The sequence below is a fragment of the Sinocyclocheilus anshuiensis genome, unplaced genomic scaffold (genome assembly GCF_001515605.1).
Source record: "Sinocyclocheilus anshuiensis isolate Anshui unplaced genomic scaffold, SAMN03320099.WGS_v1.1 scaffold176, whole genome shotgun sequence".
In the NCBI taxonomy this organism is placed as follows: Eukaryota; Metazoa; Chordata; class Actinopteri; order Cypriniformes; family Cyprinidae; genus Sinocyclocheilus; species Sinocyclocheilus anshuiensis.
Genome location: NW_015555723.1, coordinates 454,049 through 470,485, shown reverse-complemented (window position 1 = coordinate 470,485; position 16,437 = coordinate 454,049). Strand labels below are relative to the sequence as shown.

Here is a 16,437-nt window from a genome sequence, read left to right as displayed (position 1 = left end):
TATATATATATATATATAAGTAACATTACAATTTTAATTATTCCAAAATTTTGACCTGTCATATATCTTTAACTGTTTCAAAGATTCATTAAATATTCAGTTTGTGTTTCAGATGCTCACCTAATAAACGGGGCTGTAGAACCGCATCTGACAGAAGGTTCACTACAGTATCCAGACCCTTCACTTCAGCTGAAACCGCATACATTGTTGTGTCCCTGTAAATGACAGAAATAAATAAATAAGCGAGATAAACAGAAAAGAATAAATAAAAAAGAAAATAAAAGTCTCAGACCTGGATGTTTGGCAGTCACATATGCCTCCATGCTTCTCAAGTGTTAGAAGAATCTCATCTTTACTTTCAAACTGGGCTGTGGACTTAAATCGAAGAACCAATCAGACTCAGATTGGTTTAGTGCATTTAAATCAGAAAAACTGTGTCAGTAGAAACAAAAAAGTAGAACAATTCATGCAATCCAACTCATGAACATTAACAGACTTACAGAAAAGGAAAGCTTTTCCAAAAAGTGTGCAATTCCGCTGGGATATTTTGCTTCATGGCGCGAGCCTGAGTTTACTAGAACTAAAAACAAGCAGATTAAATAAAACCCTCAGTATCTGGTTCAGTTCATTTGAATCAAACAACACGGTACATGCTACGCATTGTACTTACTTCCAACTGTACAGAATTGACCAAATTTGTTCTGAGATGCAACTTTGAGTCCGTTTTCTAAGGTGGTGATTTTAGTCTCGTATTTCTCATGGCCGTCCACAGAGGCAAAGACAGGTTTGGGGATCCCGGGCAGCGGTGTGGACAGGTACACACTGGGATACGCACTGCCACTGCTGTACTGCCTACATACTGCGATGCCAAACCTGCAGTAATCATACACTGACTGTACTGACTGCTTCTACAGGTATCTCAACATTAAACACACGACGACACAGTTAAACCATAAGCAATAATAATAACATATCCACACTGGCGATTGTAATATTTGCTGTCAATACAGGGAAAGCACGCGAGATTTTGAAGTTTCTCACATGTGCATTGTCGCTATAACAAACGATTTGACAAAGTAGACAGAGAATATATAATATATTACGTTATAAAATCAGCGCAAACATGCGGCTACGGCTGTAACGTTACACATGTAATGCACTTCCTTTCGATACGTGAATAATTATGACATTAACGTTAGATCAAACCTCTGCGCTCGGCTCCAGCCCCTTAATCTTGACATGTGAGCAGCCATGTTGGATTCTGACCATGAACGTTGCCCGGAAATGATTATTAAACACTTCCTATTCTATGTTGCCATGCTCGAAGGTTGTGGCAAAGGACCCGGAAGCTAACAATAAATTGAATATTCTACTTATTAGATTGTGTTTTGTTAACGTCTACACCTACCCCAACCCTAAACCTACCCCTTACAATAATGCAAAAATAGTAATTATTGTTGTACAGTGTGAGAAAAAATACGCTATATTGATGTGCGCATGCCCAGTAGTTTTTGCAGTATGCCATCTAGCCTTAAAGGGGTCCTATTATGCTTTTTCACTTTTTCAACTTTAGTTAGTTTGTAATGTTGCTGTTTGAGCATAAAAAAGATCTGCAAAGTTACAAAGCTCAAAGTCCACTTCAAAAGGAGGTATTTTATTTAACCGATATCACACTTCCAAAGACACGTTTGGACTACAACGCATATTTTCCATATTGACGAATGGGACGAGACCTGGCTGAGCTGCACTAGAGAAGGCAACGAGTGTTATCACTATGTCGGAGACACGCTAGCAGACGAACTTCGAGTGGTTACAATCATCCAGTATGAGAGCCTGTTCTAGTACACCCCCAAAACAAAACCAAGACTTTGTAAAAGAACATAATAGGACCCCTTTAACCATGATCGGATAAATGAATAAATAAATTTATCTAAAGTCTGTCCGAATAGACGGGATATGTAAATATCGAGGATAGATTTAGAAATATATATATATATGGTTATATAATCATGTACGATGAGTGCAAATAAAACAAGAGGTTCACTGAGATGCCTGCTCTCATATTTGGTGCTCAAGAAATGTTTCTTATTATTATCAATACTGAAAACAGTTGTGCTGCTTCATATTTTTGTGGAAACTGTGATCCACTATAACATTCATAAGTTTGGAGTAAGATTTTTTTTTTTAAGTTTCTTTTGAAATTTCTGGAAAAAAAAAACTTTCTGGGGAAAAATGGTTTCCACAAAAATATGAATCAGTTTTCAACTGCTGAACTGGATGCTTCAACTGTTTTCAGCATTGATAATGATAAGACATAAGAAATGTTTCTTGAGCAGCAAATATAAAGCATTGTTTGAGCAGGCATCTTATTCAGATCAAATCTGCATATTAGAATATCTGAAGAATTAAAATGGTAAAATATATTAAAAATAAGAAACAGTTATTTGAAATTGTAATGATGTTTCACTATTTACGGTTTCTTTTATTATCAGATAAATGCAGCCTTGGTAAGCAATTATAATTATTTAACAGCACTTTGAATCTGTTACTGTAGCTGTTATAATGAAGATAAATGTGATGAATTTGTTTTCTTGTCATTTTTAGTTGATTTGTTGGACAGAATGGATTTCAGATGATCAATAACAGGTCTTTCTGATTGAAGATGTAAGTAAAGAATTAAACCACAGCTTGTGGTCTCAACAAAGATGTTTTCTCTGTCGATTCTGTTTCAGCACATGAAGAGGTCGCTTCTCGCTGATAATTACTGTAGCAACATGAAATGATTCGGAGCCATTCGCAGACTTTGGGTGTTTGATGTTCTACTGCAAATATCACATTAGCCAAACGAATTGGCCTTTGTTCAGTTAATTAAAATCACCCTCTTGCATAGATTAGAAATTAGGCTATTTGTACTTTAATTTACATCTGATTGTGCTGAATTGATAAAAGAAATGAAGATTTACATTTGCAAAGACTTGCTACATTTTGCCCAAAAACCACTAACTTTCTTCTTATATTCCTAAAATCTTATCAAAACATGTACAGTAATTCTACGAAAATACTAATATTATTAAAATGGTATATTGTAAAATCTGTACTATTGTTTCTGCTGTCTGACTCATTATGGTTTACATTTCAGCTTTTGCATTTAAGATCAGATTATTTATTATAATAATCTGATTTTAAAGAAATGTATTCATTTATTATTGGATGGAACATGTTGTCCTTCAGCATTTTTTCCCTTTCTCTGATTTTTGAACCAGTTCTAAACATACAGTATATATGGAATGGAAAATTAAATCAGCTAATTTTGAATCAGGTCATTTTAAAGTATATCAAAAATATCACTCTAATTAAACACATGCAATATAAAACGTGTGTAATATTAAAAACCACTATTTTTATATAAGTGATAGGTATTTTAGTACTTTAAACAGAGCCTATGCTATAATATAATTAATCACATGCAGCCTAACACACATACAGGTGTGAAATGATTTATGCCCATGTGTACAACAAACGCTATTAGACTTGTGGACACCTTTTATGAATAACCATTACAGGGAAATTGGAACACAATTGTTCTCATTTTTCTCAAATTGCATGTTTTAGTTTTTTATTTGTGGCCTCATTCATTTTGCTCAACACATGCAGAGTGGTGCTTTAGTCCTCTCATATTGTTCGTAGCGGTGGAGGGGTGGTGCTCTGCCACAGAGCCCATCTGTGTGCTGTATGTGTGTCTGCTGCTCCATCATTAGATCAAGCCTGTTGCTTTGATAAAGCAGAGGACACACAGTGACAAGCGCTCTCTGACAGAGATGCTGCACTGCATGAGGCTTAACACTTCTGCTCTTCATGGTTAAGTGCAGTATTTTTGCAATTGTTAAAATAATGATATATGCTAATTGCATAGTTAATGCAAAATAGTTACATTAATTTATTTTACATTTTGTATAATGGTGTATACAAGCATAAATACACTAATTTTCAATTAATCAATTAATATCAATTCTTCTCTTGGTACTGTAAAAGTAATGATTTTTCATGTAGATGACAAATGTTGACATGCAGATGCAGTATACACAACACAGTAACACAGAATATACAATCAACACAATTATGTATATACAATAGTATACAACAGTTTTTTTTTTTAAACCTTGACAGTGAACTCTAACTGTTTACAGCTACACTGTAAAAAATTTTTTTTTCCAAGATTATGGGAGTATGTCTTGCTCAAAAATAATTGAAAATTGATTTAAAGTAAATTCTAGATATTTTTTTCAGTGTATAGACTATGAAAAGGATATTAATCTTTGTTTAGATTGAATATCAATCAAACTGGTTAAAATGCTGAAAAATTCTGTTCTATGAAAAATGTTCAATATCCTTTGAGAAATAATTTTACATTTACATTTAGTCATTTAGCAGACACTTTTATCCAAAGCGACTTACAAATGAGGAAAATAAAAGCAGTCAAAACTAACAAAAGAGCAACAATATATAAGTGCAAATGACAAGTCTCGGTTAGCCTAACGCAGTACACATAGCAAGGTGCATATATATATATATATATATATATATATATTATACACACACACACATATACACACACACACAAAGAAAAACAAGATAGAATAGAGAAAATAGAAAGCTAGTGTTTGTTTGTTTTTTGTTGTTTTTTTTTTAAATAAAAATAAAAAATAAATAACAAAAGATAAATATAGATAAAGTTAAAGTTTAATTCTATTAAAATAGAATAGAAAGTGCTAGAGTTAGGGTCAAATAAAGGTGGAACAGATGTGTTTTTAGTCGTTTCTTGAAGATGGTTAAGGACTCAGCTGCTCAGATTGATTTGGGCAGGTCATTCCACCAGGGTTTTTTTTCAATTTTACTCACCATTTACTGTCTGTCCGCCTGGTAAAATTTTTTTATAATAATAATAATTTCAAAATATTCATAGATTAATAGTGTCAAACAGCAGTCATAATCAATAGAATGAGCATTCAATATACATGAGCAAATCTTTAAAATCAGCAGTTAGCTGCTCAAATTGCAAACAAACAAACAAACAAACAAATAAATAAATAAATGTAGAGATTGTTTTTAGTATTCCAGCTGGATACTTTTCTATATTTTCATTTTTGAGAATGACTGCAGGTGGATTCTGAATTCAACTAAAAGTATATGTTATCAGTCATTAAAGCTAAACTGTAATTCATAGCTTTACATAAATAGGTAAACTATGAAATGTTATTCTAAAGTTTTCTCTTTACTTTTTCCCCACATATCCTCATATGTGTCCTTGGACCACAAAACCAGTCATAAGGCTCAATTTTTCGCAATTGAGATTTATACATCATCTGAATAAATAAGCTTTCCATTGATGTATGGTTTGTTAGGATAGGACAATATTTGGCCGAGATACAACTATTTGAAAATCTGGAATCTGAGGGTGCAAAAAAATCTAAATACTGAGAAAATCACCTTTAAAGTTGTCCAAATGAAGTTCTTAGCAATGCATATTACTAATCAAAAATTAAGTTTGAATATATTTACAGTAGGAAATTTACAAAATATCTTCATGGAACATGATCTTTACTTAATATCCTAATGATTTTTGGCATAAAAGAAAACTTGATTATTTTGTTCCATACAATGTATTTTTGGCTATTGCTACAAATATACCCCAGCGACTTAAGACTGGTTTTGTGCTCCAGGGTCACATATGACTAATGCCAGACAAATGAAATTCCTTCTCTGGAGTGCTTAGAATGTATTAGTAAGGGGATCAAATATTCAATACTTTAATGAATTGCTAAACTGCTGCTTCATTTAATGGGATGTTGTTTGGCTAAAGAAAACACGCTCCTGGCATTAGATCCCAGTAGCTCACCCACCTGCTGTCTATGGACCATGCCAGATGAGTCATAAGGCTGAAGCGCTCATTCATGGGATTTCTGTTTGCCCCTGAGTACTCACCTGCGCTCCCAATACTCTGTCATAATAGACTGGATGGTCTAAAAATGTAAAAATTTTATTATAATAATTATAACACATTATACGTAAGCAGAGAAAGAGGACTTCTATGGCATGTAAAGCATACATCTAAAAATAACTAATTAAAAATACTCTTCCTCCCAGTTGTTTTCTTAATCTTCTTACAAATAAATAAATAAATGAATAAACAAATAAAAAAAAAATAATAATAACATATGAATTTATATACATAAAACATGACCCACAAATTTACCTGACATTAGTCTTTAAAACAGATACATTTCCACTCTAAAAAAATCAGAGGTGGTCATAGAATATTATATGTGACATTTAATATGATTATCTCTTATTATCTCTATCTATTTTATCAAAATATTTCATTACATTATCATTCACTCCCCCTAAAACTTCTCAGACAATAACTTAAATTATAATAACTATTATAATAATTATAAATTATAATAAATATTTAACACATTATCTGTGAATACGAAACCCATATTGAGTAATATTTTTGTGGTCAGCAAAGCATGTATGTATATTGTAAAGTTATATTAATTAATGAAATGAAAATAAGACAGATGATGTTAAAGGGATAGTTCACCCAAAAATGAAAATTATGTCATCATTTGCTCACCATCAAGTTGTTCCAAAAGGAAATCAATGGGAACCGAAACGATTTCATTACCAACATACTTCAAAATATCTTTTTTATATTTTGTTCAGCAGAAAAAAGAAAGTCAAACAGGTTTGGAGCAACATGAAGGTGAGTAATTTCCTTGTTTAGGAGGACTATCCCTTTAATGGTTACAAACAGAAACCTGCACACAGGATGTGTATCACAAATTGTCATTGATTGTAATTTGTTTGTTTGTAGGCCTGAAGGATGTGTTCTTTCACCCTCAGTCCATGAGAACTGAAGAGGGACATGATGTTTTCCTTCAGTGTGCCTCTGGTGATAGTTCTCCTCCCGCTCAGATTTCATGGTTAAAAAATGGCAGAATTCTCACCAAAGGGAACCAGATTCAGGTACACACTGTTAACCCATCAAATGAGGATTATAATGAAATAACTTACAATAAATTACAATCGAAAGCTGGTTTTAGTTTGACTATTTTTTTAAATTGATAAATCTAAAGGCTAATTTATACTTACTGAGCGAACAGACTTTGTTTAGTTCACCTAAAGTTATGACAAAATTATATTGTTTGGTGATATTTTTCCTGTTAAAGGAACAGTTCACCCAAAAATTATAATTTGCTGAATTTATTTACCCTCAGGCCATCGAATATGTAGATGAGTTTGTTTTTCTTTATTAGAACAGATTTTAGCTTTACATCACATGCTCACCAATGGATCCTCTGTAGTGAATGGGTGCCGTCAAAATGAAAGTCCAAACAAGACAGTGCGACTATGACTAATGCATGGAGATTGTGGTTTTTGTGCAGTCAGATCCCATAACTTGTCATCAAAAGTAGAAATTATATAGGACTCTGTGATAAGTTTAATAATCTTTCATTGCTGAATACTAAGTATTACCACTAGGGACAGTATGGAGGAAGGAGTCAAAGGAAGACTTCTGGCACTTTGCACATGGCTAACATCACCAAAGCAGACCAAGGAGTCTATATTTGCATCACCCACAATCCTCTGCTGAATATAAGCAAGGGAAGTCAAGCAGCAACTCTGACAGTGCATGGTAAGACAGAGAGATATACAACTTTGATATATTTTGCATATACAACTCTGACTTTCTTATTACTCAGTTACTGATATATTAATTCAAGTGTCTTTGTGTCTATTGCACAGGTTCTAATGTAGATGTAAAGATTACTGAAGGCCCCCAAAATGTCACTGTACCTGTTGAAATGGAAACCGCACTGCACTGCTTTGTTGAAGGCTTGCCCATTCCCACAGTTCAGTGGTTTAAGGATGGACATTCATTACCCAGTTCTTCTAGATGGGATCTGCAGAAGGATGGGCAACTGCTGAGTTTTCAGTGAGGTTTTTCAATGGCAGATTATGAATAAACAAGTGTGCAATTACAACAACAAAATATATACATTTCTTCAAGAATAAATAGGTATAATAAAATACAGTCCTATGAAATATAATGGTCATTAATACATCCATATGTAAAAAATAAAATTTTGGTAAATACTTACAATAAAAGACATTGTGAAAACAAGTGTGAAAATCATGTTCTTAGGAGAGTTTTGGCAGAAGATGAGGGCCTGTATTTCTGTGAAGCTCGCAATGAGAGGCAGAAAGTGATATCTGAACCAGCCTACCTCCTTCCATCAGGTACTTCCTTTTCTGATGAGTCGACTTTCGTTCCAGGTGGCAGCTGTTCACACCTATCCTCTATTTAGCACATCCTTTCATCCCTTTTGACACAGTTATGGATTGGAGTTTTGTTCTTGAACCTGCCAACCTAACAGTGAGGAAGGGTGAAGCTGCGACTCTTTCCTGTAGGCCTCCTCACAGCAGACCCCAAGCACAAGTGTCCTGGTTTAAGAACAACAGACTCCTCCAGACAGGACTGCATTATACTTTTGATTATAATGGAGACCTGGTCTTCCACAGGTGTGTTGTGTGGATTTGTTCGTTTGCTGCAGTTCTATCCATTTATGTACTCTGTTTTGCTAAACTGTGATGTTTGTGTATATTTGTGTGTGCATGTCCATATTTTAATTTGGATAGTATTATCTGTAAATTGAATCGTGTAATAAGAGAAAACAGTCCAAATGTTTTCATATTTTAATTGTGAGTCTCTGACTTTCAGTGTACAAGAGACAGACAGTGGATTGTATTTCTGCACAGCTTCTAATTCCCATCTCAAAAGAGCTCTCACATCGAAAAAAATCTTCCTGGATGTTCTTGGTAAGGAATTATTTGGCTTTCTTGAAAGTAACCCATAGATCTATCAGATCCTGATTTAGGTGTTGTCTGAGAAAGGTTTATGAAATCATAACAATTACTTTTATTTTGTAATTAAATTACGTAATTCCATTACATGTAACTAGTTACTCCCCAACACTGCAAATGAGTGTAGTGTAGTTCAATCATTTTTATTTACTAAATACTATATATTACCACTAGGGACAGTATGGAGGAGGGAGTCAAAGGAAGACTTCTGGCACTTTGCACATGGCTAACATCACTAAAGCAGACCAAGGAGTCTACATCTGTATCACCCACAATCCTCTGCTGAACATAAGCAAAGGAAGTCAAGCAGCAACTCTGACAGTGCATGGTAAGACAGAGAGATATACAACTCTGATATATTTGACATATTCTGACTTTCTTATTACTCAGTTACTGATATATTAATTCAAGTGTCTTTGTGTCTATTGCACAGGTTCTAATGTAGATGTAAAGATTACTGAAGGCCCCCAAAATGTCACTGTACCTGTTGAAATGGAAACCGCACTGCACTGCTTTGTTGAAGGCTTCCCCATTCCCACAGTGCAGTGGTTTAAGGATGGACATCCATTACCCAATTCTTCTAGATGGGATCTGCAGAAGGATGGACAACTGCTGATTTTTCAGTGAGGTTTTTCTATGACAAATCATGAATAAACAAGTGTGAAATTGCAACAACAAAATATATGTATTTTGATATATATCACATCAATTTGAATATTTACAAAATCAAATACTTATAATAAAAGACATTGTGAAACAAGTGTGAAAATCGTGTTCTTAGGAGAGTATTGTCAGAGGATGAGGGCCTGTATTCCTGTGAAGCTCACAATGAGAGGCAGAAAATGATATCGGAGCCAGCCTACCTCCTGCCTGCAGGTACTTCTTTTTCAGAGTAGCCCACTTTCATTCCAAGTGGCAGCTGTTCACACCTGTCCTCTATTTAGCATATCCTTTCATCCCTTCTCACACAGTTATGGATTGGATCTTTGTTCTTGAACCTGCCAACCTAACAGTGAGGAAGGGTGAATCTGCGACTCTTTCCTGTAGGCCTCCTCACAGCAGACCCCAAGCACAAGTGTCCTGGTTTAAGAACAACAGACTCCTCCAGACAGGACTGCATTATACTTTTGATTATAATGGAGACCTGGTCTTCCACAGGTGTGTTGTGTGGATTTGTTCGTTTGCTGCAGTTCTATCCATTTATGTACTCTGTTTTGCTAAACTGTGATGTTTGTGTATATTTGTGTGTGCATGTCCATATTTTAATTTGGATAGTATTATCTGTAAATTGAATCGTGTAATAAGAGAAAACAGTCCAAATGTTTTCATATTTTAATTGTGAGTCTCTGACTTTCAGTGTACAAGAGACAGACAGTGGATTGTATTTCTGCACAGCTTCTAATTCCCATCTCAAAAGAGCTCTCACATCGAAAAAAATCTTCCTGGATGTTCTTGGTAAGGAATTATTTGGCTTTCTTGAAAGTAACCCATAGATCTATCAGATCCTGATTTAGGTGTTGTCTGAGAAAGGTTTATGAAATCATAAACACCAGGGTTTTTTGTCTACTGAAATCAGGCCCAGACAGAATCTGCCGAATGACTTTTAATAATTTGTAATAATTAATCATAGTTTATAAATTTGTTAAAAGCTGTGGCGAGTAATTTAATTACCCTGAGTATTTAATTAAAAACATGCAAGGGTTAAGGGTTAAAGTTGGTTTAAATCCTGTATAAAAATGATATGATTACGTTTCTAGTTTTTTTAAAGAATCGTATGATTCTAATCAAATTTATTATATTTAATTTGGCATTTCTATCACAATGTCCTGAAACACCTGTAGTTTTATCATGGACCGATGGAAGTTATCTAACCCATAAAACCCTGACTTAAAAAATTGATTGGCTTATCATTTGTGACTTTGTACTCTTCATTATGTTTGCTCAGCTCCCATAATTATATTTTACTATGGTCAATCTGGCCTTTTTATATCAGAACCTCCATCCGTGACTATCTGGCCGACTGTGGTGACGTCTCCTGTCGGAGCTGAAGTGACGATTCACTGCCAGGTGTTAGGACACCCTGCTCCTTTCATCAGGTGGTCAAAGCAGGGCCGGTCTGTCCAAACTGGAGGCAAAATTATAATGGGGTACGTTTTGCATGAAGAGTTTATTAACTATAATTGTAGTTATTGTTTACCAGGTGGTGCATGTGAATTCATTTTGTTCCCAGGTTAAGAAACACAACACTCTACATTTCATCAGTGAGAACGTATGATGAAGGACATTACACATGCACAGCCTCCAACACACTGGGTCACGATCAGAAAACCATGACTCTTCGGGTTGCTGGTAAATCTCCCTTTGCAAAAATAGCATACTAGCAAAAAGTACCATGCAACTAACATGCCTTTTGGACATGTACCATGATATTCTTTGAAATAAGAGGATGTATAAATACATTATTATGCTAATCATTTAGTACCATGGGTTGCTTTTTAGAAGTTATCTAACTTCAAAATAGATCATAAACTAATTCACATTTTGTGTGGCAATGTAAAGTTATGGCCTATTGAAATTGTACTACTAACACCTGTATCATAAACATCATACTATTAATGGGTACTGTGGAGCTAGTTGGTGATCTTAATTGCGCCACACACAGACATCAACATTCAGCATGCTAAACATAACAATGGTAACAATCAAATTAATTTGATGATAAGGCTCTGAACATTAAATAGTTTTTTTTTTTGCTAATTCTGACAACAAACACTGGCAACGAAACTGGCAATTAAAGCTGGAAAATAGTAAAACAAAGCAATTGCTTAATTTATTCATGCCTCAACGCACTCTGGGAATCAGCATATTATTTGTCAAGTCAAGTCACCTTTATTTATATAGCGTTTAATACAATACAGATTGTCAAAGCAGCTTTACAGTATTAAACAGGAAAATAGTGCGTCAATAATGTAGGAGGACAATAGAAAACACTAAATTTTTCAGTTAAAGTCAGATCATCGATTCAGTAATGTCATCGTCCAGCTCAGTTCAGTTCAAATAGTTTCTGTGCAATCAAGCTGAAAATATTGCCAGAAATTAAGTGTCCACAAATGAGCAAGCCAAAGGCGACAGTGGCAAGGAACCAAATCTCCATTGGCGACAGATATGGAGAAAATAAAAACCTTGGGAGAAACCAGGCTCAGTCGGGGGGCCAGTTCTCCTCTGGCCAGATGAAACCATAATGGTGTGGTTTAATTCCAGGCTGCAGCACAGGTCAGATTGTGCAGAGGACTCATCTGGTTCCCATGGTCTTGTGCCGATGGCCGTCTAGGTGTCGAGGTCTCCGCACGGGATCTTTCTCTAGGGCTCATCTAGTTGACATGGTCTCCATTGACATTCAGGGCTGTAGAGGTCGTCTCTAAGTGCTGATCAATAAGAATGAAACAGACTAATATTAGCGTAGATGCCATTCTTCTTACAACGTAGCAAATACATTGGCGGTATGGGAAGTGTTCCCGGTTCCTGTTGACCTAATTAATGCAGCCTAACAATCCTTTAATGGATTTGAATTATAGAAATGTGATAGTATATTATGTGTATGCCAGGTTAAACAGATGGGTCTTTAATTTAGATTTAAACTGACAGAGTGTGTCCCGAACAATGCTAGGTAGATTGTTCCAGAGTTTGGGCACTAAATAGGAAAAGGATCTGCCACCCGCAGTTCATTTTGATATTCTAGGTACAGTATGATCAAATGGCCAGAGTTTTGAGATCGCAGAGGACATGAAGGACCATAATGTGATAAGAGCTCGCTCAAGTACTGAGGAGCTAAACCATTCAGGGCTTTATACGTAATTAGCAAGATTTTAAAATGTATACGATGTTTAAAAGGGAGCAAGTGCAATGTTGACAGAACTGGACTAATATGGTCATACTTCCTGGTACTAGTAAGAACTCTAGCTGCTGCATTTTGGACCGTTTGTAGCTGAGAATATACTCAAAGTGTTTGGTAACTAAGACTAGTTTTAAGTTATTTAGCTTTACATTATTGTGTAATTGCGGTTTGATCAACTTAAGTTAGTGGAACATAATTTTTTTCTTTTGTTTTGATAACTTTTAATTGCCATTGTAACTCAGAAAAGTCAGGTTAACATAACTGATGTTTTTCAATTAGGCATGATGTTTATTTGCTTAATTTTTAAGGCAATGGGTTTCTTCTCATTTTTAGGTAAAGTCAACTAATTTTCCAATTTAGATCAAATTTAACATATCTTTTTGTTTTCAGTGAAGCCAGTCATTGTTTCCTTCGTTGCATCGCTCACTGTCTCAGAGGGATCACCTGTTAGTCTCCCTTGTCGAGCTGTTGGAGATTTTCCTCTCAAGTACACTTGGATTAGAACTGCATCGATACAAAATTCACCAGAACTGTCTGGTTCAAACTCTCCGGTCTCACTCCCACAACAGATACACATTGATGGTTTGTTACATATTGGACAGACTGTGGTTTTACCATATGATTTAGTTGTTTTTCTTGTAGGCCATACGTTTCGTTTTTTCAATTTAAAATGAATTTTACAGATAATGGTACATTAGTCATCTCCAACATCCACCGGTCTGATGCAGGAGAGTATCACTGCACTGCAGAAAACAGAGTCGGTCAGGATGTGAGAAGTGTCATCATAACTGTAACTGGTGAGCAAAATGCATGAAAAGTAAGATTGTTTTAGTTCTCATAGCTCCAGTCAATAAACATCAGTTTCATGTTTGCACATCTTGGTTTTATCTAACCAGCCAAATGCTCTAACTTAAAGCTGACTCTGATGTCCCATCTGATAAGGAAGCACTGAGTAAAACGATTATGCCCACTGTGAGTAATGCAAAATGCAGAGATAGTCATGCTGTGCCATCCGTGACATTAGCCTTATAACACGTGACTGACCCTGTCATTGTTTTGTGTGTACTTTGGCATTTTCATTAACATTCTCCACCATTTTGACCATTTTCAGTGATTTAGTTCTTTAAATTGGTTGAATAATACCTTGCAATACATGCATCTGGTAACAATCATGGATCTGAGATTAGTTGTTTTTTCCAACCTTGCAGGTTCCAGAGAGTGAGCAAGAGCTATTTACTAATTCCTTTCCTTATGGTTCAAAGCTTCTGAGTAATACAGAGACAAATGAATCCCTTCAACAAACAACTGAAGATATCCCGTAAGTCCTTCTTCAATAAACAACAGGATAATAATACACCTTAGAGAATCTTCTTGATTTTTTCTTGCAAAACTATTCCCCCCTTGGTGCAGTGTTTTATGCTTTTGTGGAGGACTCACCAACATACCTGAATCTTGAATCTACCCAAGACACTACAGAGTTCATTTCACTTAAGCCAAGTGGCATTAGCGTAGGAATTAATGAGAAAAACAATCAACCCATTCAAACACAAAAACCAACCCCTGTGCCTGTCAAACCTACACCATTTCCCCCACTCAAAGAGACTTTTTTACAGGATGCACATCAACATATCCAAATAACAGAGCAGGTCACAAAACCTCCAGTAATTAATCCAAACCCAAACACGCCTTTCCCAGCAGACTTATATTCCCATACCCAGCTTTAAAAAATTCAGAGCGTTTCCCTGAATAGTGCCCTGTCCTTTAGTGGACAGACTCAGACTACAGGCTTAACTTTAGTGGATGTAGAGAATCTCACTGCCTCGGCTCCCATGGAACAGCATCAAAATCAGAGTCAAATAATCAAGCAGTCTGGAAGTACCAAGTCATCAGTGAGGAATGACACAGACTCACTCAAGAAAAACACCTCACAGGCCCCTATGAGGACCATTGACAATAATAACAGGTTGGTGATCAAATTAATGTCTTTGTTAATGAGCTTCTCAGTTCTTTTGCCATTTATAGCAGAGAAAAAAATCTCATATTTGCTAATATTAACATACATTTTTATTGTATTTATTTTTGGGGGGTACTTTTTGGTCATTGTTACAGCATAAGATCAATACATATACACCTTAGAAGTCATTTATTCACAGTAATCTTTTAAACAAAAAGCGTTATTTCCTTTCATATTTGTAAACACATTGAATGTGACAGAATTATGATCATTTGTATTTTTTAGATATATTTCTGTGTAGGCCCTTAAATAATCATGACACTACATTTTTTAGGCATTTTTGTGTTCTATATGTAACATAGGATGGAAGACAGTTACACTGTGTGTTTTGCAATTTCAGAAGAAAGCAATTATTTTAGGGATTTGTATACCATTTTCTTCTTGGCTTAAATCCATGATGAGCATTGTAAGGAATTTAACTCATTGAATTTTATAATGAAATTAATTATTCAAAAGACCTGATTAGAACTGATTTCAAATTTGATAGTTTACACTGTATCAACGACTCGTCCAGCGAGACGTTAACGTCCGTGTATATTAACAATTTGAATATTTGTATTTTCCCTGGCCACGGGTTAATACATGCTTTTGATAAGTTATAAGCTACGAGCTAGGTAACGTGATCTTGGCAGAGTTTTAAATTTACAAAATTTCACGACACCAGACAATACTTCTTTATCAATGAAACAAGAATTTATTGGCTATTCTAGATTACATTAAGCTAAAACACACACATACACACACACACACACACACACACACACACACTTACAGTTCTGAAGAATGAGAGTTGACGGATTTTGCATGAAGTTTACAAAGTTCTAACGCTCGTTTTCCACGAGTTATTTTAAATTCAACCTGAGAGAATCACAAAGTCAAGTCAAGTCAAGTCAAGTTTATTTGTACAGCGCTTAAATTAAACAAGAATTTATTGGCTATTCTAGATTATATTAAACTAAGCTAAAACACACAAATACAGTTCTGAAGAATGAAAGTTACGGAGTTTGTATGAAGTTCCCAAAGTTCTAACTCGTTTTCCACGAGTTCTTTTAAATTCAACCTGAGAGAATCACAAAGCAGAGACTTGGCTTATCTTTACTGCTTAAAATCAATCATCAGCGCCAGTTCAGCAGATAGAAGATTTTGTTTGTTACTTGCGTTCAAGTTGACAGTTGATGTTTCAACTGTTTCCTCATTGCTGACAACAGGCTTCCTGGATGGCTGCTTGAGGGAATCCCAGGGCTGCTGACGCGGCATCTGGATGACGTAGTTTCTAGGAATGCCTTCCTGATGAATGGGGTTTCCTGGTGAAGCAGAGGCTCTGGTAGTTCTCAAATTGCTTATAAATCACTCATTATGCTATATTATCACCAAATATTGGATTCAATCTTTTTGTCAACTTCTTTCCTTTCATTTAGGACTGGTTTTGTATTTATATTTGCTTCTGATTAATCGTAGGCCTCATTTATCGGAGAGTAGGCACCTCATTTTTTGAGTGAAAAAATAATTATTTATGAATAATTTTCACAATATTAAATATAAACTGATGAAAATTTGTGTAAATAATGTTTAATCAGGGAGTTTGTTTTGAAAGGCTTTT

At 35.2% G+C, this 16,437-nt stretch overlaps 1 protein-coding gene and 1 pseudogene across 1 annotated transcript in view; one reads left to right on the top strand and one right to left on the bottom strand.

The window, feature by feature from the left end:
• pmpca (peptidase, mitochondrial processing subunit alpha) overlaps positions 1-1,284 on the bottom strand; it is a 6,639-nt gene extending 5,355 nt beyond the window's left edge. The window contains exons 1-5 of the mRNA XM_016465794.1: positions 1,207-1,284; positions 671-873; positions 501-580; positions 293-375; positions 121-215 (exon numbers count right to left, since the gene is read on the bottom strand). Of these exons, the coding sequence (XP_016321280.1) occupies positions 121-215; positions 293-375; positions 501-580; positions 671-873; positions 1,207-1,253 (508 nt within the window). The 5' untranslated portion in view covers positions 1,254-1,284. The remainder of the gene's footprint in view (positions 1-120; positions 216-292; positions 376-500; positions 581-670; positions 874-1,206) is intronic.
• A 1,212-nt stretch (positions 1,285-2,496) lies between these two features.
• Positions 2,497-16,437, top strand: part of LOC107672525 (hemicentin-1-like) — a 31,028-nt pseudogene continuing 17,087 nt past the window's right edge.